The 26,186-nt window shown below is 41.0% G+C and overlaps 3 protein-coding genes and 5 long non-coding RNA genes across 14 annotated transcripts in view; 6 read left to right on the forward strand and 2 right to left on the reverse strand.

The window, feature by feature from the left end:
* Window positions 1-766: 766 nt before the first annotated feature.
* LOC135341841 (uncharacterized) lies at window positions 767-1,604 on the reverse strand. The gene is made up of 2 exons (XR_010396667.1): window positions 1,062-1,604; window positions 767-940 (listed from the first exon to the last, which is right to left on the reverse strand). It is a non-coding gene; the product is annotated as an uncharacterized LOC135341841 (long non-coding RNA).
* Window positions 1,605-1,614: 10 nt separating this feature from the next.
* Window positions 1,615-26,186, reverse strand: part of LOC135341457 (uncharacterized) — a 36,409-nt gene continuing 11,837 nt past the window's right edge. The window contains exons 2-3 of one of the 2 annotated variants that reach the window (XM_064538031.1): window positions 2,884-2,989; window positions 1,615-2,717 (exon numbers count right to left, since the gene is read on the reverse strand). In XM_064538031.1, coding sequence (XP_064394101.1) covers window positions 1,812-2,717; window positions 2,884-2,910 — 933 coding nt within the window. In that variant the 5' untranslated portion in view covers window positions 2,911-2,989 and the 3' untranslated portion in view covers window positions 1,615-1,811. Of the gene's footprint in view, window positions 2,718-2,883; window positions 3,179-26,186 lie in introns of those variants that run through there. The other variant, XM_064538026.1, reaches the window with a different exon arrangement.
* On the forward strand, window positions 5,170-7,750 carry LOC135341905 (uncharacterized). 5 transcript variants are annotated; one of them, XR_010396690.1, is made up of 5 exons: window positions 5,170-6,449; window positions 6,499-6,948; window positions 7,001-7,116; window positions 7,164-7,296; window positions 7,441-7,750. It is a non-coding gene; the product is annotated as an uncharacterized LOC135341905 (long non-coding RNA). The 5 variants fall into 5 exon arrangements; XR_010396688.1 differs by having other exon boundaries at window positions 6,499-6,618; window positions 6,660-7,116; window positions 7,441-7,749; XR_010396686.1 differs by having other exon boundaries at window positions 6,991-7,116; window positions 7,441-7,748.
* Window positions 8,286-11,424, forward strand: LOC135341542 (uncharacterized). Its single transcript, XM_064538128.1, has 10 exons — window positions 8,286-8,771; window positions 8,841-8,924; window positions 9,009-9,140; window positions 9,197-9,286; window positions 9,483-9,564; window positions 9,658-9,745; window positions 9,798-9,988; window positions 10,173-10,356; window positions 11,008-11,177; window positions 11,289-11,424. Exons 2-9 carry the CDS (start codon window positions 8,852-8,854, stop codon window positions 11,065-11,067), a joined length of 900 nt encoding a protein of 299 aa, XP_064394198.1. The 5' UTR covers window positions 8,286-8,771; window positions 8,841-8,851; the 3' UTR covers window positions 11,068-11,177; window positions 11,289-11,424.
* LOC135341670 (uncharacterized) lies at window positions 11,711-13,627 on the forward strand. 2 transcript variants are annotated; one of them, XR_010396590.1, is made up of 9 exons: window positions 11,711-11,940; window positions 12,065-12,175; window positions 12,242-12,434; window positions 12,521-12,565; window positions 12,737-12,859; window positions 13,029-13,082; window positions 13,141-13,238; window positions 13,290-13,347; window positions 13,496-13,627. XR_010396590.1 is itself a non-coding variant. In XM_064538287.1 (9 exons), exons 5-9 carry the CDS (start codon window positions 12,742-12,744, stop codon window positions 13,547-13,549), a joined length of 462 nt encoding a protein of 153 aa, XP_064394357.1. In that variant the 5' UTR covers window positions 11,711-11,940; window positions 12,065-12,175; window positions 12,242-12,434; window positions 12,521-12,565; window positions 12,737-12,741; the 3' UTR covers window positions 13,550-13,627. The 2 variants fall into 2 exon arrangements, 1 of the variants encoding a protein (XP_064394357.1); XM_064538287.1 differs by having other exon boundaries at window positions 12,949-13,082.
* On the forward strand, window positions 14,772-16,533 carry LOC135342167 (uncharacterized). Its single transcript, XR_010396778.1, has 3 exons — window positions 14,772-15,719; window positions 15,780-16,085; window positions 16,276-16,533. It is a non-coding gene; the product is annotated as an uncharacterized LOC135342167 (long non-coding RNA).
* On the forward strand, window positions 16,569-17,143 carry LOC135342169 (uncharacterized). The gene is made up of 2 exons (XR_010396779.1): window positions 16,569-16,990; window positions 17,073-17,143. It is a non-coding gene; the product is annotated as an uncharacterized LOC135342169 (long non-coding RNA).
* LOC135342108 (uncharacterized) lies at window positions 17,246-19,260 on the forward strand. Its single transcript, XR_010396758.1, has 6 exons — window positions 17,246-17,486; window positions 17,541-17,591; window positions 17,667-17,691; window positions 17,788-17,955; window positions 18,010-18,181; window positions 18,236-19,260. It is a non-coding gene; the product is annotated as an uncharacterized LOC135342108 (long non-coding RNA).

Below are 26,186 nucleotides of genomic sequence, written 5' to 3' on the forward strand. Positions count from 1 at the left end.
TGCCATTCAACGGTACTAACGAAAATAGTATTGTCATCATGGATAACTGTTCCATCCACCATGTGCCTGAAGTTGAGCAAGTTATCAGTGATGCTGGATCGGTCAGTCATTACCTGCCTCCGTACTCACCGGATTTTAATCCCATAGAACTAGCTTTTTCGAAAGTCAAGTATATGATGAGATCATTGGAAACAGAAATGCAAGCAATCGATGATATTGAAACTATTGTATTATATGCATTTTCAACAATAACAGTAGCAGATTGTCAAGCCTGGATTTCAAGTATAGGAATATACTAGAATACAAACACTAATTATTATGTACAAATAACAAAACAGCATAAATAACATAATTATACAACATACAGGGGCGTACACAGGGTGGTGCTTAGGGTGCTCCAGCACCCCCATCCAGACTCTGGTGCTCCAGCACCCTATACAGACTCAGAGAAGCTCAAGTAGATAGTTCAACCATCACTGGCTGGCTAGAAGGAAGCTACACTTACTGCAGCTATCTAAAGCTTAATAGTGATAGTTACAATAACTTTATACCAGTTAGATCTAGCTAGCTAGCTAAGCTGGCCTAAAAAACTTACTTTTCTTCGATCGTTACTGGGATATCCATGGGAACTAGTGAAGAGTGGGGAGGGGCTCAATAATAAGGCTAGGCAGTAGGAAGTGGTTTGCTGTATCAAACACATAGAACACTTGATTGCTTCACAACATGCAGCACGACAAGGTTCTTGGATCCAGGTACATGAGGTACATGAATGTATAGTATAATTATATAATTAAGCCTACATGTATGTACAATAAATTAATAATAATCAATGTTTGCAATGTAAACTACAAAGTCTCTTTTCCTCAACATCAAGGTACTGGTGGTCATACTTTGTACGCTGCCTGTCACCTCCTGGTAAGCTGATCAATCTTTTAGTGGCCTGAAAAGAAAAGAATCAAGACTGTCGTCAGATCAAGCAAAGGAACAAACGTTTATCATCACTTACACTTCTACATTTACACAGAGTAGACTAGACATGATTGCATTGACATTTGACATACCTTAAGAAGAGTTGGCTAGAGTTTGCCATCCCAGGCGAATTGAGCTTCTGGTCATAAACATTCTTGACTTGCTGATGGCTAGTCTCATGAATCAGCCGCCGTTCTTTTGGAACCACCGTCTGAGCACTCTTGTCATCGTTTTATGTGCCAAGACGGAATTCCGTCTTGACCAATCAAATTGCAGAAGTCCAGTCAGGTGATGAACTTGGAGGCAGCAAAGAACTGCACTTTGCTCAACGCATTTGGATAATCATTACGCATGCATTACACATGGTAAATACTTCATACATAGAAGCTGCTACGAAGCATAAGCAAGGCAAGCAGGGGTCCTTGGGCACAGATTTAGCACCACAGCAAAACACAAGTAGAGAGAGATGCCTTCGCTTGGCGATTTGTATAACAATTAGGAAATATGTGTGGGCGTAAGATCACGATTTAATTACATTCCATTGGTTTTGTGAGCAATCAACATTCCATTTTGAAATGACTTCATGACAAGAGTGCTCAGACGGTGGTTCCAAAGAACGGCGGCTGATTCATGAGACTACTGATGGCACTGTACTGTCGTATATACTGTCAGTACTGTGCACCATCTAGAAAACAGTGGGCGTTGCCGACAAAAGGGGCGTGACTCCCGGAAGTGGGCGTGGTTTAAATTTTGCGCCGCGCTTCGCGCGCAATGAGCACCTCCATTGACTGAATCCTAGGATCGCCCCTGACATACTAAGTTGCAAGTACATTATATTCATGTCACTGAAGCCTTTTCAGTCCGAATAAAATATCTCGCTTTTGCTCTTCAAACTCATCTTGTGTTAAGACACAGTCATCATACAACTGTTTGAGAGTGCTTAGCTGTCCAAAGGATTTTCCACGTATTTCAGAGGCTTTACCAGGGGAAATTCCCAATTGTGATAAATCGTTTGAACGTCTGGTAGGTGTACATGAATCTAAAATAGTCTGTTGAATAGTAGCTGATTGGGTGACTGGAGAAACACAATTTATTGCCTTAACAACGGCTGCCGCAGTGCTCGCAATAGTATCTGACATTGTCAAGTCATCCTTTCTTTGTTTCCTTTTTGGAGTAATACCAGTAATCATAGGGACTTGTGGAGGTGTATCTTTACTTGAATGGATCCCTGTTGTAATCATGCGAGCCCACAGACGGTACTGCACTTCGCTTAAATTAAATTTTTCTTTATTCAGTTCCTTCAATTCTTTTGTTAACTCTTCTACCTCAAGCTCCTTTTCCTCTCTTCTTGACAAACACCCTTCTCCAGTCTTTCGCCGCTTAGGATTTGGAGTTTCACTATCAGTAACATTTCGGCCATCACACCACAACATAATTTCTTGAGTGATAGACTTGCTATACATCGAAGCTAAATCTTCTTCTGTGTAAATCCAATATTTAGCAGATGGGCGGCCAGCAAAGTAACCCATTGAAAATGATGTTGTTGCTGGTACTTGACTCTTGAATTCTTCCATTAACCTGACCTTCATATCTGTCATAGATGAGAAATGGCTATGAAAAGTCCTCATGTCTCTAACAACCATGTCTGTTTTTTTTGCCGGGTTGATGATCTTTACTCGGTACAAAATTTGAGATTGTGTTAGTGGTGTCGGAGCAGGAGTACGAGTCGTGTCAGAAGTTGTACTTCCCTATGAAAACATTTACACGTAAACAATTATTATCAGCAGTTAGCGCACTTATAGTTTAGATCTAGCTCCACAAAATAATGTATTTATTGTCACCAATTATGTTTCTATTAAGTGAGCACTATAGATATAGATCTTCCTACATGACAATCTAATTGTGCACACTTACTGTTTGCATACATCCACTTGTACTCATAAACCCTGGTGGCAGAACAGTGACTGTTACTCTTCTGCTTGGAGCTGGTTGCCTAGCTGTTGCCTCACGATCACTTGCACTGTAAGCCATTGTACATTGTAAACGTACACATGTGTTAGATCTGTGCGCGTGCGCAGTGACGTTTTTGGACTTTCACCAAAATGATTGCAAGATCTTGGAAAAATACAATAGCTTGTTATGAAAGCTAAGGCATGCAAGGTTGCTTATGCGCATGCGCATATGAAAAGGCAAGAAGGTGATAAGGAAGGCAAGGTCAAGGTTCAAAGTATCTACGTACGCCACGTTATAAGGTTACGTACGCCACGTTATAAGGTCACGTACGTCATGCTAAACGTCAAACCAACAAAACAGAAAAAAATGGTTGTATGGCGCGCCGTGTGTTTCAATAACAATGTCTGCATATACATAGGCGTGTCCTGGTGTGAATATACCGACATAGCATGCACGTGCAATGATCGCCTTATGCAGTGATCATGTCTGCACATGCAACCATTAGTCTCTGCACATGCAGTGATTATGTCTGCACATGCAGTGATCATGTCTGCACATGCAACCATTAGTCTCTGCACATGCAGTGATCATGTCTGCACATGCAACCATTAGTCTCTGCACATGCAGTGATCATGTCTGCACATGCAACCATTAGTCTCTGCACATGCAGTGATCATGTCTGCACATGCAACCATTAGTCTCTGCGTGTGCAGTGATCATGTCTGCACATGCAGTGATCATGTCTGCACATGCAACCATTAGTCTCTGCACATGCAGTGATCATGTCTGCACATGCAACCATTAGTCTCTGCACATGCAGTGATCATGTCTGCACATGCAAAATGTGTTCCAGCCGAGTACTTCAATGGCAGATTCGTCTTCATCCATGTCCATATCATCTATTATATCCATCATTAATTTTTAATACATCTTTGATACACGTGCTTTACATAGAGCTGCTGCATCAGGTCAAAGTATATGTTTCTCAATGGGACTCAGGTCTATACTGTACTGCATGTGCAGAGACTAATGGTTGCATGTGCAGACATGATCACTGCATAAGGCGATCATTGCACGTGCATGCTATGTCGGTATATTCACACCAGGACACTCCTATGTATATGCAGACATTGTTATTGAAACACACGGCGCGCCATATGGTTGGAATATGCTCAGAGAAAGGTACCTCAAGCTGGATAACAGCGCTGCCTATTGCAGAGCATGGTTTCATGCTATACAAGGGAGCCTTCAGAGATGCTCTTTGCCTCAGGTACGGCTGGCGGCCTCAGAACCTACCCTCTCACTGTGTCTGTGGACTTCACTTCACAGTAGAGCATGCACTCAGCTGCTCTAGGGGAGGATTTCCAACAATAAGACATAATGAAATACGCAACATCACAGCAAATCTTATGAGCGAAGTATGTCCAGATGTGGGTATTGAACCAACCTTACAGCCTGTGACGGAAGAGCAGTTCCAACTTAGGACAACCAACCGCGAGGATGGGGCTCGCCTTGATGTTGTGGCCCAGAGCTTCTGGAGCAACGATAGACAGAGTGCATTTTTTGATGTCAGGGTCTTCAACCCGTACGCACCTACCTATCGCCGCTCCACCATGGCCCAGAGCTACAGAAGAAACGAGATGGAGAAGAAGAGAGCTTATGAACAGCGTGTAAGAGAAGTCGAACATGGATCGTTCACGCCTTTGGTTTTCTCTGCTGCTGGAGGTATGGGTCCGGCTGCAGATATTGTCTACAAGAAACTAGCTTCAATGCTGGCAGAGAAACAGGACAAAACATACAGCACAACTCTGAATTGGATGAGATGTAGGCTAAATTTCTCCCTCATAAGATCAGAGATTATGTGCATCAGAGGCTCTAGGAAGTCATTCACCACCACCACACCATGGAAGGCCTTAGACACTGGCACTATTGACCTAGCAACTCAAGAAGGCCGGGTGCTATCGGTCTGAAACATGTGTTTTCACCCAGGAACTTTATAAAATTATGTCACATGTTTTTGTTGTTTTTTCTTGGTTTGTTTTTTTGTTTTGTCTTTTGTCTTTTATCTTCTCACTTGCAATAAAATTAAAGTTGGAAAAAAAAAAAAAAAAAAAAAAAAAAAAAACGTCACGTATGTCATGTTATAACATTCAAACGTCATAACGCCATCATTTCTTTATGTTACAAACCGCTTGCCATACGGAAGTACCTGTCACTTGAACCGTTACGTAACAAGATTGAATTCTAGCTTCATTCTAAACCGATTTTTTCCCAATACATGATTTGGGAGAAAATCAACCTTGGAAATAGCCTTTGCAAGCCTTTTGCATCACCACTGAAGCTATCCTTGAGATTGTAAGCACTTCCAATAGTTTTGTGAGCTACTATTAGTAACACAGGACTGGATGTCTGGAGCTAAGAGAGAGAGATTCTACTGTCTATATGACTCATCACTGACATCAGCTTGCAGCAACACAAAATGAGTAGGCAGACCGGGGTAGTCACTTCAACCAGTTCCTTATATAATACTGAGAAGCTACACTCTTATTTCAGACTTCTCTGGATAACTACTAGTAACGAATAAGTTTGTCTGTAAATGAAAACCATGTAAAAAAACTTGCCTGACTCAGCAATATTGTGCTCCCGTGATGTTGTCCAACCTTAAATGTTTGGGAATATCACGTGACCAGTGACTTCCGCTCTAGACATTGGCAAGAACTCTGAAAACCGCAGTACACTTTCCAGATTATGGCAATGGGACTCTGATGAATGGACCAAAGGTAGATTACGTCATGAGGAGGCTGAGAGCCTGCAGGGTGGGTGGGGCTCACACAAGCCCCATGCAACATGCACACAGTACAGAGCTAGACGCTCAAGTATCCCTGCAGCATGTAGCCTATGCAGCATGTAGATATACTGTTGATTGAAGCATAGATAGTAGAAGAAGTAACGGAGTAGTCTCTCGAAACATGTCTGTCGATTCCTCTACTATCTATAATTGAAGCAACAATTTAAGAAAGGTATGGAACAGCTGGTCCAGGTCTCTCTGGTGTCCTTTCACTCCCTACACAAAGTACAAGCGTTTAAACATTCTCGATATGGCTCCGTTGGTATCAAGTAAACCTGAAAATGCATTCGTTGGTCCATTAAAGTTCCTATTTCAGTGGGTGGACCAACAAACGGGCTGGATAATAAGCAAGAAAATAGTTTACTTACTTTGCATGCATTCTTTTTATAGCCGTATCCGAGCTCATTTAAAAGCTTGGTGTCTCCGTTGGCATCAGGAAAACCTGCTCGTTGGTCCATACAGGAGGCCGTTTCTGGAAACTAGGTGGACCAACGGCCTGGACGACAAGTAAAGTTCACGCACTTTGAATGCATTCTGTGTTCCCCAGGTTGGTGTGATTATGAGCTCATTTCAAAGCTTGGTGTCTCCGTTGGCATCATTATAAACTGGAAATCCTGCTTGTTGGTCTATGAGGTTTCCTGTTTCTGGAAACTGGATGGACCAACGGCCTGGACGACAAGTAAAAAAATAGTTCACGCACTTGAATGCATTCTTTTAATGTGTTCCAGGTTGGTGTGAGCAAGCTTGCATGGTGTCTCCGTTGGCATCATTAAACTGGAAAACCTGCTCGTTGGTCCATAAGGTTTCCTGTTTCTGGAAACTGGGTGGACAAATGGCCTGAACAACAAGTAAGAAAATAGTTCACGCACTTTCTTTTAATGTGTTCCAGGTTGGTGTGAGCTTCAAAGCTTGCATGGTGTCTCCATTGGCATCTTTAAACTAGAAAACCTGCTCGTTGGTCCATAAGGTTTCCTGCTTCTGGAAACTAGGTGGACCAACAGCCTGGACGACAAGTAAGAAATAGTTCACGCAGCTTGAATGCAATGTGTTCCAGGTTGGTGTCAGCTCATTTCAAAACTTAGTGTCTCTTGTTTGCATCAATTAAAGGAAAACCTGCTCGTTGGTCCATAAGGTTTCCTGTTTCTGGAAACTAGGTGGACCAACGGCCTGGACGACAAGTAAGAAAATAGTTCACGCAGCTTTAATGTGTTCCTGCATAGTTGGTGTCAGAGCTTGGTGGCTCTCCGTTGGCATCATGCAGTTATACTAAAAAACCTGGACGTTGGCCCATAACCTCTTCTGTTTTTGGAAACTGGGCGGACCAACGGCCTGGACGACACTGACAAGTAAGAAACTAGTTCATGCAGCTTAGCTTGCATTCATTCTTTTATAGGTGGGTATCAGCTCATTTCAAATGCTGCATGCATGGTGGCTTTGTTGGAAACTCGAAAACCTGTTCCCTGCATGGTCTATCAGAATATCATATCCAGCCGGAAATTGGATAGACACAACAGCCTATACGACAGGTAAGGTAATAAGTAACACACGACAGTCTGGTATGTACACTTTTACAGCTGTGAAGTTTCACAATGATATTTTTACTAATTCAAGTCTATAATTATTTGTTTACACAATTTGTCAGACTACTGTCGTAAAAACTCATCATACAGCTGCATCTACAGACTCTATTATACATTAGACTGAATGAAAGCCTCACTGCGACTCTGTATGCTGAAATCTACAATGACATTTAAGCTAAGAGCTCAGCTTGTCTACTCACTAGACTATAGTGTATTTTTGTCAAATGTGGTTGTACCTAAAACATGTGTGGTGATACTATGTGTAGCTACTATATCAGACAGGTCTCATCAAGAGATTCTTGTTCCTGCATGGATTTAACTAGAATACTGATGATGTGTATTCCTCGCTTATCTGAGTTGGTCCATTTCTGTGGCTTAGCCTATATATAATGATTAATATGTAAAACGTACTTCAATGTTGTTTATATATATTTATATCCCGTTGCTACGTTGTTGCCAAGTGCAATATGAAGCATATTGCACTGCTGAAAGTCATATTGCACTGACCGCAAAGTCATATTGCACTGACCGCAAAACGCCCCTCTGGCAATTAGACAGACAATTAAATTAAAATTAAATTAATACGCATGAGAAATAACAAGTATCAAAGTATGTCCAGCCATGCAGGAATGAATGTTCAGCACTGCTGGAGTTTCTTCTTGCAACCGTGCAGGTTTTAAAATTGTCCAAGATTTATTTTGTGGAAGATTCTGTGTTCCAATTCCTAGATCGACCTAGTCCTCGACATCGTGATGCATGTCAATTCTGCTTCACCGTAGCACTAGAAGTGGCTCTTTTTGCTGGGGGCATGAGCTGTTTTGCAGCAGTGTAGAAGCGAGCTTTCTTGGCTTGGTTATGAGGCCGAGCGTAGACCAGCAGCTAGTATTCACTGAGTAGTGGGGTGGGGCTATTTCTTTGCAGTAAGTGGGGCGGGGCTGTTTTGCAGCACCAGAAGTGGGGTGGGGCTGTTTTGCAGATTTCAGTTAAAACTCCAACAATTTTGTGTCAAGCCATTCGTCGGTCATGCCAATCTTATACGCTGCAGATACTGGCGTCTAGAAGAGAGAAGAGATGGAGCTGTGTCTAGAGTTGTCTCTGTCTTTTTTTGTGCTGTTTATATTGTGTTACTAGGACAGTGTTATGTTGCTATGCCCTCGGGATATAAACTAGTTATAACACGTGCACTCGGGCTGCATGGCATATATTGCACTCAGCCCTCGGGGCTGGCGCCCTCGTGCTTCAGTGCAATATATTCCATACATCCCTCGTGCCCGTGTTATAACTATAACATATATATTTGGATATATAATTATAGGCGGATAAATGGCTAAATGGAAAGAAATGCCAAGTGATTGTACCCAAATTTGCCATTCTCTATTACAAAAGGGAGAGGGGCCGGCCCCCTCAAATTGTTTGGAGAGGTAGGTCTACTACAAACCACAACACACTTGATTCATCGTATATATACCTATAATTATATTGACATGCAGGACCTGAACATATGAAATCGTTCGTTGAGAATGAAGCTGTAAGAGATGAATTTCTTAGAGCTGCAGCACAGTCAACATCGTCCAGTTAGTTTATGATGCTGCATGTAGACATACAAATACACACACGCGCACACATGCACACTCACTCACATACAACATGACATATAGAATCAGAACAACCAGCTGGAAGGCAAAACCATCCACCTACAGTACCAACCATTCCCATCTCAACAACAGATTTCTCAACCTTGAAGTATAATGTGCTTGGAAAGCTTTCCAATAGAGTTCTCAACCCGTTTCGTAAGCATGCAATGTTATGATACACTTATAATAAGTGTTACATTATCTTCATGCAGGTAAGAAAAAGGGATTTTATTGTGACTTAAACAGGCCGAGGTGGTTTCCGGAAGAACTCCGCTTCCAGTGCCCTACACACAAAGGGCCAAGTAAGTACACCTATACACTGTAAAAATGAAGTGTGCTGAGCACACTGAAAATTAACAGTCGCATATTATATAGCACACTTTTTTAGGTGTTATAATTAATTTTTATTCTGCTCACCACACTTCAGTGTATAACATGAGTATATGTACGTATGAATTATATATGTTGTATACGTGCATACATGCATTATGCATGCAGATGATGAACGAAAGTACTCCTCTGATGAGCTTTGTCAGATCCTAGATGCTTGTATGAAGGAATGTCCTGAGATATTCAAAGTGTATGTTATTAAATACATACACAATTATCTATATCTATGTTGTCGGTGAATTAATGGCATTTTATGACACTATATGCATATGCATGCACCCAGGCATACCAGTGATGACTCATTGACAAGTGAATCAGATAATGAGCATGCTCCTCTGGTCAAGGAACATCAACATCTACAACCAAGTAAAGTGAGTATAATAATCTACATTATGTGTGATCAATCATTATAATTATGTGCAGTCTGACCGGAATCATCAAGCCCTCAATCCTCAAGATGCATTGCCTTTAGTGTATGACTTTGCAGCAAGTCATCCATGGGAGGAGTTGGTGGAGAAAGCTAAAGACACCTACGATTTAGTAGATTTCAGTAGCTTAGATGCTGCTCACCCAGTGGATATAATAGAAGTTAGAAGGCGTTACTTGGATCGAAGGTTAACTGCGTATATATAACTGCCAAGGAATATAGTGTATATAATTATACATGCATGCACGATCCTAGTCTATGTATATACGTATATAGTGAGTGATCTGGCTTTATATAGGCTATAATAATTTATCATGCTCGTGCATGTATAGCCATGTATAGCATTATAATGATGCATGCAATTAATACAGACTCCAGAGTGTGGCGAAAGGTCGACTTCGTAGGGACCTTCATGCTGGTGCATCAACTAAAGACGGCAACTGCTTCTTTAACTCCATCAGCACATGTCTCTTTGGAGATGAATCGAAAAGTGAAATGCTTCGCCTCTTCACATTCTGCCATGCTGTGAAGCATCATGATTTATACAGGAAATTGGTGTGTTTCAGGGTATCGTATAGCGGGTAATTTTCGGGGGACAAAAATTAATATTCGTGGTTCAGCAATATTGAGACATTTCGTGGGTAATATTTTCGTGGTAGCTGCTTGCACTGCAGGTAAAGGTAGGCAAGGTCGCTCCATTCGTGGGTAAAACATTCGTAGTCAGACCTCCAACCACGAAAACCACGAATATTTTGCCCCACGAAAATTACACACTATACGGTATACTATGTAATTTATCAATCACTAAAATGTAAGTGTTATAATAATTATAATCACATGTTGTCCTATTATTCACTGTGATTCGTACAGTGATTAATCGCGTATCAGTAAATGAACGACGTGCAATTACTGCCTTGACGACCGTACGTTCGAATAACGGCCGCGGCTAATGTTTTTACTGAAACTGCAGCTAAAAATGTCCTTAAAACTGCATCACAAACGATTAACAATCAATAGTATGGCTACTCGTGCAATAAGGGACTAATAGCACTCATAACAAGCACTGGCAAGGTTAATAGCACTCGGCTATACGCCTCGTGAAATTAGTATCCTTGCCATTGCTTGTTACTCGTGCTATTAATCCCATATTGCACTCTTAGCCATACTATTAATTATACTAATCATGCATGTATACTTCTGTAACAGTTCACAAATGAGTTCAGCAGCCAGGATCGTGCTCTTCAAATTCTTATCGATCGTTGCTAGTACAGACAGTATCTTTGTCAACAGGCCTGTGGGTGCTTCCATCACTGAACTGCTGCAGTATACCCTGAAAGAGGAGACTAAAGCAACAGCTGAGAATGGAAGTTATTCAGGTGTGCATATAGAACAAGTAGTATAGTGCATGCATACATGTATACATGCATGCCTGGCATAGATAATGAGTTGATCTTGACCCATTCCACTTCATGATATTATTATTGTAGGATTGCTGCAAGTACAGTTTGCGTCGTCTGCACTAGACACAACAATACAGCAGCACTGTCAATATCCCAGGGATGCATATGACAGTTGCGTAGTGCCTCAGTTTTTAATGAGCAAGGCAATTCACATTATGTGGACGCAATTAGCTGAATCAACAGATGAACCACATCGTACCTGTCTTCCCAGATGAATGTAAGTGGCATTATACTGACTGGCAACTTATACGCATAATATAGACACGCAGTCATGCATGTATGCAGACTCGCTATATAGAATTGTCACGTTGAATTATGTGGTTTTGTCATAATTTTTATATATTTTATAGTCCCTGCATGCATGCATGGTGTTCTTATCATTCAGAAATGTTAACTGTATGTCTGCATGACTTTCTGATCGTCTCCTTCCTTATACGTATAGTAATGGCAGTGCCAAAATTAATGTTGATGGTCCTCTTCTCACTGAGTCTGTATCATCATACTGCGTAATGGACAGGGTTGGCCAGTGTATTGCAAGCTCCTTGCATGGAAAGAGAAGGATTCAATGGGTTGTATGTGACACCTGTCAGTGCTGGTACTATTGCGTGTGCATTGGTTTTCAAGTGGACCAAAAAAAGGAGTTTTCATGTTGCAAAGAGAGTTCCTTACCAAATGAAATGTGAGTACAATCACATGCATGCATATACATAATTATTATACAAGCCATGCATGCATATACAGTATATATATACTTATCTAACTCTGTGTATAGATAACTATAATTATAAGAACACCTGTTTTAGAGTGATATCTGGTGGAAGCAAAAGCACAAGCTACTTGCTGAATCGAAAAGATGTGAGGAGCCTTTACCCGAAGAGAGGAGTGTCTGATGCAGTTATTGACTACTTTACTAGGTGATATATATCTATATAGTTGCCACAGTATAAATTACACACATGCATTTTAATCTTATATTTTAGGTTCATGCTAGAATGTGTACCACATGCAATGACTGTCGTCAGTGCTCTGACGTATCAAAGACTCTCAAGATTGTTCGAAACAAACAAGTTGCAAAAGTACGGACCGATTGAAGAGTGGGTACAGAAACTCAAACGGAGTTGATGTATGCACATTGCAAGAAAAGGCATGGATTCTGTTTCCGTGTAGAGTAAGGTATAAGTTGTCACATTGAATTCACTTTCATATATAGTGTTTATGAGAATTTCATTGTTCCCACGTATGCATCATAATTATTATAGAGGCTGGCACTGGATTCTTGTTGCTGTCAATCTCCCAAAGAAAACGTACGTTATTATGCATGTGATTGAGTTTCTGGAGTCTAATTTGACCAGTACCCATACATGCATGTGAGCTCCTCATGGATGCATTATATTGTGTGATAGGATTACATGTTTTATTGGTCTGTGAAAAAGATTATTACTATATAATGTGAGTACAATTTTCCTTTTCTGTAGTGTCTATGTTCTTGACTCCCAGTCGCCAATTCTCTCACTTTTTAGAGCAGGCAACACAAGATTGTTCAATTCTTAAGCATGTGCATTCGACAACCTGCAAAGATGGATATACAGTGTGTGAAGGTATATAATTTATAGAGTGCACATGCATGGGGTAATCATAAAAGTTAAATTATTGACTTGCTTAGTTACCCCAAATGCAATTTTTTTAGTCTTCTTGGATACTCCACGCACTCCTTGTTTCGTGATGGATTTCATTTCACGAATGTTTATTGTATATGTGGCCGCTCAGGATGGAGTTGAATGTGGCATTCATGTGATACACAATATTATGACAATGGTCAAGGTACGTGATGATATATGTAAAAGCATTCGTGAGTATTTACACTAACACAATTGATCAGTTTTCTGGACTACCTGCATCAAAGCACCTGCAAAAGTCTGTAAACACTGCTGAATTACGTGGATTGATCCTGTTATCATGCTACTCCACTCAACAAAGGTAAAAAAATGATTTTGGCTACTCCCTCATGTGTACCTATATATACTGCAGCCAAAAGACATCTCACGGAGTCAGAAGGAGTAAAAGGGTTGCTAATACAGATCTGCAGGTGAGTACACCACACTGACACGCACTCATGATTGTGTTCATGCTTTCACAAAAGTTGATTGCTATGTACTTGTATATAATGTGTATATGAGCATGCTTCACTGCATGCTGGTATATAAACTATACTGACATTGTCTACTATGCAATAGACTGATGATGATGCCAGTGTATCTGTTAAGAAGACAGCAAAATCGAAGCCTTAACTGCTATTATTACTCGACATTAATTGTATAGCTTGTAGTATATAGCTCAGAATGTTTATTTACTATTGTATATAATTATGTGCAATAATATAGTTACTATATAGTTTCCCTCATATAGTTTCTCATCTGTTATTCCCCCATGCGTATATATATATATGATTGTGTTGTGTGTAATTTCTTCAGTCACCCCTTATTGTAACGCATGCATGATAAGTCAGAACAAGTGACGCCACAATTTTAAAAATTCATGGTTGTAAAACAAAAAGTGCATGACAAGACCATCATGCATGTGAGTACAATATATATATATATATACAATATTATACTTATAGTTTTTTCTGATTGTGATACCATAGATAAAATCCACAATGTGTGAGGAAATTTCTTTTACTCATATATGACAGTGACGATTTGATTCTCTTCAAGCATGAATTGCTTTGCTCTACCATCTGGCTGTTCAAGGCATCATATTGTCTACAGGTGCTCATTTTGTAAGCAACACTGCATCCTGTATGATATATAAGTGCACGGTAATTAAAATCATATATACAATTATTATAAATTAATATTAGACAGTTAAGTCTATGATAACAACATGACTACATGCACTGTATTATATCACTTTTTATAATCATGTCACCAGCCTAGCTGAGGGTTTGCACTTTAGTGCTCTAGTTGTTATGTGTGTTGATTAATGAATCTGTGGCTAAGGCAAAATTTAGCTTGTTCTCTTGAACCAGAAACTGGGGACTCCGGGGATATCATCGTATAATTCAACATGGCGCAAATATTGACAGCTGAAGTGCGATACAGATTATTTCATACATACTACTGCATTCATTGCAAAATGTTGGTGTTATATAAATCACCACACACCCACCACCTTTGGTTGCCATGGAAATCTTTTTGGACGAGTTTTAGATAATTTGTTCACCAACACAATGGTATCATTAAATGCTCCAATCCCAAAATATTTACATTTATGTACCAATACGCACCAAATTGCGTTTATTTACTCAAGGCACTGTAACTTCTAAGAGTGAGAAGAGAGCGTGGGCTGACACTGACGTAATGACAAAAATCCACGGACGCTTTCTAAAAATAGAACTGCCCATATTCATTTAGCCAATCGGATTGCAGATTTTTTTGTGACGCTCTGCCATTTTCAGGAGTATAAAGTAGCAGTTACTCAAGTTTTCCCAGTCTTCTTTCGAGGGATCTTTTGCTCTTTTGCTAACACTGTCGTGTTCCGTTAACGGGTTGTACCGTCTCAATACCTATATCCTCTCAGCCCTGCTCTACCGACATCTCTCTCAACAAAGCAGGTTCTTTGTTCGTGTCGTGATTTATAAAAATTAATGGTAGATCTTTTCGCACACACGTATACTCGGGCTCAACTATCCGTCTCTCTACTATCTCTTAGCTCTCTCATGTTCATGTCTTGATTATAATTTATATAATGTGTCAGTTGTACAATGTGAAGGAAGTACCGTAATTGATGTAATTACAGCGCCACCATAATTTAAGCGCCACATCAGCATCAGCATAATTTTTTAGGCCCTAAAAAAGCGCCAACCGTTGCTGGAATTATTTTTTTCTGGCACTTATAAAAAGGCTTGTTTGAGACATCAAGACAATCATCCTGCATCTTTGACTTTCTTCACTTCTAAACAGTTGTCTAACCCATAGCTACAGTCAATGAATGTTGTTCACGAGTCACTCAGCTCTCAACGGTGCCATAGCTACAGTCAATGAATGTTGTTCACGAGTCACTCAGCTCTCAACGGTGCAGCTAGCAAGTGAAACTGAGCTAGACCACGCCCATTTTCTCTACAAATTCTATACTAGCTGTTGAACATAAGCGCCACCATAATTTAGGCGCCAGCTTGGGCTGAACGCAATTTTTTGTGTTATAAAGACGTGCCACTCAGAAGTGGAATTAATTTTTTCTGGCGCTGTAATTACATCAATTACGGTACAGGGTTCCCATTATTACTGTTTGAAGTGGCTTGCCCCAGCCTGCGATCTAGTTGCAATATCCTATGGTCTTAGGTGTAGACATGTCGTTACCTTGCTTATTTTGCTACCCAGAACTCAATGGAATCGAAAACGAAAACGAAAACAAACAATCTGGATGCGGATAAAATAATTGTTGCTCTAGATGATGAATGTAAGTAAACAATCTAGTTAATTATTGAACTTGTACATGTTAAGTTATTTACTGGTACAGGTGAGATTGACCCAGTGTTATACATTGTCTTCTCATCGTCAGAGATTCTTCACAATTGTTTGGGCCCAGCGATTGTTGCACCTCCAGATGAAGACGCAATTCCGTCACCACAGCAAGGTGATGTTTGACCCCTTTGTATTTGCAGGTGCAACTGCTGCACAAAGTGTATAAGCCGTGACGACTTGGGTGAACGCTGTTGCCAAAAAGGCTATTGGCATCAGTGCGTACAAAAATTGTCTGGCAACAGATCAACATGGCATACCCATTACACCGGGGTTACATCTTGACAAATTACGGTGTCACCATGTAAGTGTCTTTAGATAGTATGACTTTTGCCTAAAGTATGGGGGGGGGGGGAGTAATATCTAGTTGTGTCATGCTTGAAACTTTAGGGGTCGCTTCCAATAATTATATGCAAGGCCTTAGGGACTACTGTACTCCTGATTGTGGCTTTAGTGCTGCTATTATTTTATCACATGTTGTTTTTCTTTGGCAGGTTTCAGATATCCTTACCTACCTGAACCGGTATACTACCTGGATGCTTAACTGCAAGTTGGCAAACCTGTCCATGGGATCTGTGTGCCAAGTTACATGATCAGAATCCAAAATGAAAATCACAAAATGTTCTGTTGGCCCATTTTAACTGTGAATCCTTTAACTGAACCAAAAATGTATAAAATGTTTTTTAACTTTTTGTTGTAAATAATCACAGAAACCAGTGGTTAATTATTTGAAGTTGAAAAATTTAATTATGTTGAAGTCCAGGTGTCGCTATGGTTTGACCTCTATTTTAAACACTTGGAAGTAGAGGGCACAGACTGGGTTGAACCGTAGATTTCCATTTGTATGCCCACTGGGAGTGGAAAGTCTGCCCTGTGCAAGTTTCTCAAGCTACTGGTTGATAGCTCCTCCTTAACAGTTGCAGTTGCAGTTCATTAAGTCGGAATAACAGTCTGTTGCTTTGCATCAGTTCTAAACAAGGCAATGGTGCCAAGCAGTTCCAGAGAGGTAACGAATTCTGACCCATCCTGGTGCCTTGACGACCAGTCGTTCAAGAAGATGGGAGCTCTGATGGCTGAAAATCACAGCAAACTGATTGGCGTGTACGATGAGTTAGCCACGTTCCTGTCACAGATAAATGTGTTTAGATACAGAGGACTCTGTACGTTCCTGCAATTGTATGGTGGTAGTTCATGGACTCTGCAGAACAGGTAATTTTTTTTATATCAGTGTAGTGTATAGTAATTAATGGTTTGGTTAACACGTTAATAACAAACATGATGCCAACTTCAGTATGCAGTTCGTGTGAGTCTGGACCAGAAGGATCCACCCCTGTGAGCGGCCGAGGACTCCAGGACGTGAGAGTCTGGGCCAAGAAGGATCCACACCTGTGAGCGGCCGAGGACTCCAGGACGTGAGAGTCTGGGCCAAGAAGGATCCACACCTGTGAGCGGCCGAGGACTCCAGGACGTGAGAGTCTGGGCCAAGAAGGATCCACACCTGTGAGCGGCCAAGGACTGATTGTTACCCCTGGACGTGAGAGTCTGGGCCAAGAAGGATCCACACCTGTGAGCGGCCAAGGCTCGTTTCCCAAGGAGATAACTATAGCCGCAATACAATGTTTGACCAATCACACTTGTATAATTATATAATTATGATGAAATGAAGAGCATCAAGTGATGTGGGTAACCGGATGCCCAGGAAAAGGTATGATTGTCGTATATAAATGTACTAACTTCATACATGCAATAATTATAAAAGGAAGATCTCAGCCAGCATTTAAGGCACACCCACAAAGCGTCCTGGAATGAGGTATGTCCCAGTTTTATGTGCATCATTAAATGATAAATAAAATATAAATTTCATAGCCATTATTCTATGCTATAGGTGCAACAACTCCCGGCAGATAGAGGTAATTAATAATCTAAAACAACCCCACTTTCGATCTGCAAGTATCAAAGCACCAGACGCAATTAAGGTTCGGCAGTGGACTTGCGAAATGCTACAGATCCATGACTCGTCGACTGTGTTGCCTAATAAAGACGTGATACAGTATCTGGTATCTGGACTGGGCGCAAAGCACCAGACGCATTTAAGGTTCGGCAGTGGACTTGCGAAATGCTAACTGTGTTGCCTAATAAAGACGTGCTGGTGGAGGAACGGAAGATGGATGTTGGTGAGATTTAGATAGTATATTATTGATTAAACCTTGTACTCTACCAAATACCAGGGTTGTTGGACTGCAGTACTCCCGGGATACTTCTGTTACCCCGAATAAGCCAACACCAGCTGGACTGGGCGCAAAGCACCAGACGCAATTAAGGTTCGGCAGTGGACTTGCGAAATGCTAACTGTGTTGCCTAATAAAGACGTGCTGGTGGAGGAACGGAAGATGGATGTTGGTGAGATTTAGATAGTATATTATTGATTAAACCTTGTACTCTACCAAATACCAGGGTTGTTGGACTGCAGTACTCTCGGGATACTTCTGTTACCCCGAATAAGCCAACACCAGCTGGACTGGGCGCAAAGCACCAGACGCAATTAAGGTTCGGCAGTGGACTTGCGAAATGCTACAGATGCATGACTCGTCGACTGTGTTGCCTAATAAAGACATGGTACAGTATTTGGTGGAGGAACTAAAGGTGAGCTTTAGATAGTCTATTATTGATTAAACCTGGTACTCGAGGACAATTTCCTCATTCCCCTGTTCTCAGTTATTCATTATAATTATGTTTGGTTTGTTTGGTTATGTACTATGTGATCAGATGTCGTAGCTTTTGGCTAACCTAACACTACAACGCTGGGAGGTTCCCAGTCGTTACATAGAGTAACCTAAGTCATACCGCCAGTGCTGTACGTACGTGCTGATCAACCCTCCGACTCCTAGCATCGGTGATGCAAGTGTGTCCAGTGCAATGTTCTCGATTCTCATTTGAAGGATGGTTCTACTCAACCATGTCTTATATATTTATGACTTGGACAATGTTGCTTACCGCAGTAAAGTTCACCCATGGTTGTACCGCTTAGGCGCACAGGTATTACATGTTCATCAGCAGATATGTGTACGGTACGTCTCTTGTTATGATCGATATACACTTTGAGACAACGCAATGTTTTTACAGAGTGAACACGTGACAAATAAGATCATACGTTTAAAATTGCCGCAAACATTGGAACATGGATAGTAACAGTTTGTTTGCAGTTATTAGTGAAAAGGAAAATTGTGACATAGAGAGGGACGTGATGTTTCTCTACATTAGCTATAGTTGCTCAATGGGTTGAAAGATGATTTCAGATGCTTGTGTGACAGGTGTGCCACCTCTCTCCAGTGCCGGCCCAGGCTTGGGACTCTGTCTCAGACTCAGTATTATCTTGTGTCGCTTCGTTGTCACTACCACTTACAAGCGTCTTGCCACCCTCGACATTACAGCATGTTTCAGTTTTGACGTAAAAAATTACATATATTAATTTGACACCAAATGCCATAGACACGCGACCTTTATATTTTGCTGAAGTAATGCTTTGCTTTCTGTCTCAGGTTGAAAATGTGGCACTAGAGATTCAGCTTATATACTGGTGAAATCTTCTTGATAATTATACTATCAGTTGGACACCAGTAAAAGGAACAAGTACTACCGTGTTTAGTTGTGTATTAATATGGTATGTACACAACGAATTCTTCAGTGAAAGTGGACTGACTCATTTCAAACAATTAAACCATAATTATTATAGTCAGTGTTTGGAACGCGCGAGAGAATCCGGGGGAGGGGTTTCTCGGCTGTGTAATTTTTTAAGTAGGGACCAAATTATAAGGAGTAGATTAAAATGTTAGTAAGTCTTGTTTGTTGTTCTAGCTGTGTGCATATGTATATATAAATATCTGCGAATTGGCCAATTGATTCCTGCAATGCTTTGAGGTTTTATACGTTGCCTTTAAAGTAAGCAAACAACGAAGCATTATTTTGCAAATACTAATTGCGGAATAATTATGATGATGCACTGTATATTCCTCTAATACTTTTGGAGCGAAAGCATAACATGGCGAGCAGCGCAACTTGCAACACTTGTTTAAACCTGGGAGGACAAAATGGTGAGCGTGTACTCGAGACAGAAAAGATATTGGAAGTTCTGATGAACATAATATGAAAGCTTTGTTAATAGAAATGTAGTCATTCTTCTCTTGCTGAAGTCGGGTGTGTACAAAACGTAATGAAAGAATGTCATTCAGCATTGAAACGGGCAGCTATGTTAAAATTATTAAGTAACAAGAAATGGGGTCTAATGATGTTCATTAGTAACTGGAAGTTGTTCGTTCAAGCGACGATGCGATATACTAAGAATAATAGGGGAAAGAAAGGACTATCAACTATTGTTGAAACGCTACAGGCCAGGCTTTGAGAACGTATTTCAAAGGACTGAGGTTGGTTGTAATTGGATAGCTGTGTTCACATTTAAACATAATTATAGAGTGAGATTAATGTCAAAACCCTACGTGAGACACTTGCCTGCGAGTACAACTAGGCTCCGGCAAGATTCGAATTTGTGTTGTTGGAGAGGGCAGATGATCGACACTGGTGAGGGATTATACGGTAGCAATAGTAGTTAATTGCTTAACTCAATTATTTTTACGGGGGGGGGGGGGGGGGGGGGGGTAAGCTGGTGATGACCGATGGTAAGTATACATTAGTCCTTCATGTGTATGTGTACTCATTTATACACTGTTTTCCCATGTAGGATATATCTCTTACAGATGCAGAGCTGGTTAGAAACTCCCACAGAATCGTTGTTCTCTGTGGCAAAGAAAGAGTAAAATACTTCATTGTTGTTGTGTGAAGCCCCCATCCATCCATCCCAAGTGTCCTTTTCTTCAGCCTATGCGTTCAACTTGGAGCACTCAAAAAAGCTATAGAATATTACACTTCCTACAAAACTATTACGTAAGTTACAGCTTAGCTGTAAGTACATTATCAACATTTAGTACGCATTCATGTGTACTGTTATTTCTATACACTAATAATATGGTCGGGTGATGAAGCTGCTATATGACTCATTAGCTACCACTCAAAAGAACCTATATGTGGCGCAACCTATATAGCTATATTTTTAAATTATTGTTGTAACCCAGCAAGCTTAATGGGAACCATTTGATTTTATATGCTCACACTTGACTGGGGTGCATGGAGGGACTAGGCGACGATCATCCAAAACCACTGTCATGATCGGTCTCGTCACTGAAAGGCTTAACATTTCCTGCAGGAACATTGAGATCATCTACTGTAACAATAGCCAGATTACAGACACGTACTAAGGTTGAGGCCGTGTCCTGTGACACCGGCGGTCCAATTTAAAGTGCAAGTCTGGTGGAGCAGTGGAATTGGTCCTGATCCAAGAGATGTGCTCCACCAAAACCAAGGTTAAATCGAGAATATGAGTAATATCATTACTGCAGTCTTGTGCAGTAGAGGTGTCCCCGATTGTCATTGCCTAAATCCAATTTTGTGCGTACGTATAGGCTTCATATTACCTTAACCCTTTCCCCGCTTTAGCTGCCTATATAAATTATAGACAACATGGCTACTGATAAATTTTGCTACACACGCTGTGTTTGAATGTACCACCCCCTATAGGTATCAGCACATGTGCAATGATCTCTGTCGTAATTTTACTATGTGGTCCGTTTCGTTGATCATAGCTGATGGCTTCAAGACCAAGATACAGGGGTCTACTAAGAAGTGTGTTAGCCCTAGAGACAGTGATGTGATTTTGTCCTTTTGGAGTCATAGGACAGTGACTGCGATGATAGGGATGTAGGAAACTACTTACCTTAAGGTGACATATTTTCGCGTGTATTAATTTCTGCTATTTCTGCGAATGAGAGTAAAATCGTAAAAATTAGTACTCGCAAATAATTGGCCGCCCTCTTGTTTAACCCTTTAACCGCTACGGGCCACGAATAAGTGACTTTTTTTGCGAAATTCTAACTCTGCGATACTTAGGAAGTAGCTCGAACTACGTACATCCCTGTATAGAGGAAGAGCTGTAGAATCACGTGCAATTTAGTCTAGAATTTTCCAAGCCACGTTGCTATGTTAAAATTTCATTAGCATCTTACCGCACGAAGTTTATAGCTATGGCTAGATTGTTTACTTGTGCCGATGTGCTTGAACAGCTTGAGGACAGCAATGGCGATGTCTCCTCTGGTGATGACAGTGCCTATGAAGGAGAGGGATACCTCCCAAAGGCTACCAGCTTTATGCCAGACGCTGATGAACTGTCTGGGACTGAGGACATGGACCTAGACGCTAGCGCTATGGACCAGGACGGTGAAAGACCAGGAGAGGGCTCACTGTGTGACTCTGGCAAGAAGTATAGTATAGCAAGAATATCAGTAGTGTAAGTATAGTATAGCTAAAATAGTAATGAACAGTCTTTATGTGAGCTTGTAAATTTCATAGATCGTTCACCGATATAGTAATACATGTACGTATTGTTCTTCAAATTGATATATCTTAGCACTGTTACATTCATATGATGTGAAAATCAAGCTTAGTCAAGCCTTTATACCATATGATAGGCTGATCCATAAAAAAAAATTTTTGGATTTTATCTCACCGCTGGCCGAGCATTTAAAATGATAAAAACGGGTGAGCGTAATAACCGTAGTTGTTATGGCAACACATATTGCACCATTTTATTCCTTGTTGTATGGGCATTCTATTGGTATATGGTTGCTAGGCATTTTATTGCTCTGGAAACACGATAGAGAATTTACAGACATTTCACTTCACTGTTAATTAAGAATCTGACGGTTAAAGGGTTAATGTATCCAGATCGACATTTCGCAAAAAATTATACCGCAAAATGTACAAAACTGTAAAAACGCAAACAAATCTACCTGTGAAAATATGTCACCTTAAGGTACCTACCAGCAGATGTTTCTCTGAGGAAGAAGCTTGAGATTGATAATGTTCATGGACCTGGTGAGTAACTAGAATAAACGTAGTGTTAGCAGTATCAGTATACAGCATTGTTTAGTTAGTTCACACAGCGGGAGCCATCATTTCCTATAAACCTATAATATATAGGCGAAGCAAGCACTGTTGGGTGAAAATCTAGTGTATGGCCCGAGTCCCAGGCTTTCTGAAACAAGAGATGGAATGTTTGAGGTTGTATACGCTTCATGTATACGCTTCATGTATACGCTTCATGTTCCCAGTGATCAAAGAAAAGCCAGAGAGGCCATGAAACAATGGGCCCAACATGCACTCAGACTGTAGATATCAGCATGTTTGCATCTCACGTTATTTTACCGATTAAGTGTGATGATAGTAGTGGAAACGAAGCGGTATGCAGCCAGATGCAGACAAAACCTTAGCCAGCATAGTAGGCCGTGGACCCCAGTTATAATTGAGGATATGAAATGTGGGGTGATTATTCTTACGAGGATTGTCAGTTGCACACGTACTGGTCTACTGCCCTATCCAAGAACCTCCTAACCCTGAACCAACTCAAGCCAGCCATCTCCAAGAACCAACTCAAGCCAACCCTATCCAAGAACCAACTCAAGCCAACCCTATCCAAGAACCAACTCAAGCCAACCCTATCCAAGAACCAGAAGTCACTGTGCCAACAACTCAAGAAGAAAAAGTGCAAACTTTTAAAGTAAGTGTCTAACTCAAACTCTTGTTCAATAGTTAGTGTCATTGTGAACATTTTCCAGGATTCACATGCAAAGTGCCAGGGTGTGGAATGACCATCATGAAGCCGTGGAACCATCTGTATCAGGGCAAACGACACTCCGCACTAACAAAGGAGGCCAAGAGAGAGTTTCTGATGCTGGTTAGGGCTGCAGGCCCTATCATCCTTCCCAAGGCAGTTATTGTCAAGGAGATGTAAGAGCATTACTGCTGTATTTCAAGTTGTGCATACTTACGCTACCTTACTTTTCACAGAGAACACAAGCAGCACAGTGAACCCAGTGAGAGCAGTGAGCGCAGTGCAGCATACCACATAAACACAGTCGGTAGACAAAGGTTTGGCTCCACCATGTGCATGAAAAGCCACCCAAAGGACCATCCCTTGATAATGCAGTTTTCAAGGGATATATGCTTGACTTCTTGTCTGTTCTTTTCAAATCAGGCCTTTCTTTATCCATGCAGCTACTTGGGAGTCTGTCCGGTGGCTCAAAGAGCGTAAAGGTGCAGACAGAGGCCGCTGTGGATCTGGGCAAGTACCTGTACTTCGCCAACTCCGAGATTGTAGATGCCAACGAAATTGTCAACATGGTACAAATCGAAAACTTTATCAAGATGTTGGCTAAGTTGGGGATTGGGCCCAGTGGCCAGGTGTCGAAACTGAATGTTATATCTCAAGCCCAGACATTCGTGAATCACCGGTGAGTGTAGCTACATGTTGTGTACAAATAATGATATCTCATTTGCAGCTTGCCAAATGACCTCTCAAAAGCAGATGAGACACTGATTGGTAAAGCCCATGTCTCCCAAACAAAGACAAACGGGCTGAAGAAGGGGCTGCGAAAGCAGCAGCTCCTTCTCTCGGCGAAAAAGAAGGAGTACGTATCAAAGCATCTGACTGCCCCAGACGACCTCATCAACTTCCTCCAGGCTGAGGGCACCCTGGAGGAAGTTTTGAAGGGAGGAGATGATGTCATGCTCAGACGGTAAGCCTTCTACATGTTAATAATTATGCATCTACACACGATTGTCTATCCAACCATAACCCAGGTTCCTAATGTGCTACTTGGTTTACACCAACTTCCAGCGCCAGGGCGCAGTAGTTAATATGACAATGGGTGAATTGAGGAGTGCGGAGAAGAAGAACGAATTTCAGGTGGTGTCAGTGTGGGGGCATTAAATTTGAGCAGATTTGGAGGTACTTCTATTTGTGCAACCTTGATCATCAGGTACCTAGAGGACAGCCAGGGCATAACAAGCTTTTCAGCTGATAGACCTAGTATCTGCGCCATTTGAATCGCCATATAACGCTGAGCTCACAATAGATGACGCTATCCTTAGTGCACAAACAATTTAATACCACAATTTGTCTCACAATTGGCAGAGAGCCATAAACGTGCTCTAGATCGTTTTTATCATAACGACGTGTCAAGTTTATGATCAAGTTCAAGGGAGACTAGGTTTCAAGCAGTGTCTGAAAAACAAAAGGCTGTCAGTGCGTACAAATAAGGCGCATTCAGATCTACACGTTCTGCCGCAGCTGTTGACAAGCAACAGATGACCCCGGTGCCACAGCTAGAGTAGTATATTATACGGCCCGCTATAACCGGAAATCATTGTTCCTCAGCTTTTTGGGGGGCTGATATAGCCACCCTGTTTATTTTTTGACTACTATATATGTTGCTGAGGCCTCTACTGTACCCAAGGTGAAGCGCACAGCCTGTGATGGTAGTCGTACCTGCATGGGTGTGTACCCTCCTCTCATGCCTGTGACAAGTGGTACCACTGTGCTGCCATTCAGCGACTATAACACATTGTATAGACAACTGCAATTAGATAGCAGGTTTTCGGTTTTCAATTCATGTATTGGAGCAATAAATAAATAAAATAAAAATACTGTATTTTTCTTTCTTGTAGAATTGCAATGTAAAGTAGAATTTCAAAGCCAAAATGTCACAAGTTGCACAGTGGTGCGGGCTCAAAAACTACCGATTGATTCTTTATCTACCACATTAACTTTCATCAAATCAGCTCTTCATTGTACATGATCTTTCAGTCGTGATCTTTTCATGTTAACAATGACGTACAAGAAATTGCAAGGAGTATGTAATTACAATATCTGTGTGATAAATGCTCCATTTGAGGTGAACATTTCAGGAGAATGTTCAGGTGGTGGGTGATGTATGATCGTGAACAGCAAAAAGTCAACTACTTTGAGCTAAAGATGTCAAACCACACTGCAATTGACATTATTGTGAGCCTATGAGGGTCAAGTAATTACACGAAAAGAAGTTTTGTCGAAAATTATTGCAAAATTTTAACGCACTAATTCAGCGCTAAGTGGAATTACAGTTATGTGTTCGCTGGTTCGCTTGGGTTATTAGTGTAAAGATCATGATTAGGATTGCAGATAATTATTATAGACATACAATTAGTGATTAATTTGTATAAAGGTGACCTTGGCAGTCTGAAATGGAGTCAAGAGAAACAACAACACGGTGAACTACATCATAAGTTCAAGGAAGGATCGAAAAGAAACTGAAAGATTTTGCTGTACGTAGTATTAAACGAGAATCGCCATCTGCATTATTCAGCTGCATTATTCAGGAAGAATCGTGCGCTCTGCCAGGAATCTATTGCGGTAGTCCACTGTAAATGGGAATCCCCTTTGCCAATAGAAATTAGATTGCTTAAAAACTGTCATTTGAGG

This window comes from Halichondria panicea, chromosome 1 (assembly GCF_963675165.1).
Source record: "Halichondria panicea chromosome 1, odHalPani1.1, whole genome shotgun sequence".
Lineage (NCBI taxonomy): Eukaryota > Metazoa > Porifera > Demospongiae > Suberitida > Halichondriidae > Halichondria > Halichondria panicea.

What these genes read in the sequence shown, in the direction of transcription:
- LOC135341542 (XM_064538128.1), top strand. Translation starts at nt 8,852, where the DNA reads ATGAAATCGTTCGTTGAGAATGAAGCTGTAAGAGATGAATTTCTTAGA. An exon ending in AGCACAGTCAACATCGTCCA is followed by an intron (nt 8,925 to 9,008) that starts GTTAGTTTATGA and finishes CATGACATATAG; the next exon opens with AATCAGAACAACCAGCTGGA. An exon ending in AGGCGTTACTTGGATCGAAG is followed by an intron (nt 9,989 to 10,172) that starts GTTAACTGCGTA and finishes CAATTAATACAG; the next exon opens with ACTCCAGAGTGTGGCGAAAG.
- LOC135341670 (XM_064538287.1), top strand. Translation starts at nt 12,742, where the DNA reads ATGTTCTTGACTCCCAGTCGCCAATTCTCTCACTTTTTAGAGCAGGCA. An exon ending in TGGATATACAGTGTGTGAAG is followed by an intron (nt 12,860 to 12,948) that starts GTATATAATTTA and finishes CAATTTTTTTAG; the next exon opens with TCTTCTTGGATACTCCACGC. An exon ending in TGCTACTCCACTCAACAAAG is followed by an intron (nt 13,239 to 13,289) that starts GTAAAAAAATGA and finishes TATATACTGCAG; the next exon opens with CCAAAAGACATCTCACGGAG.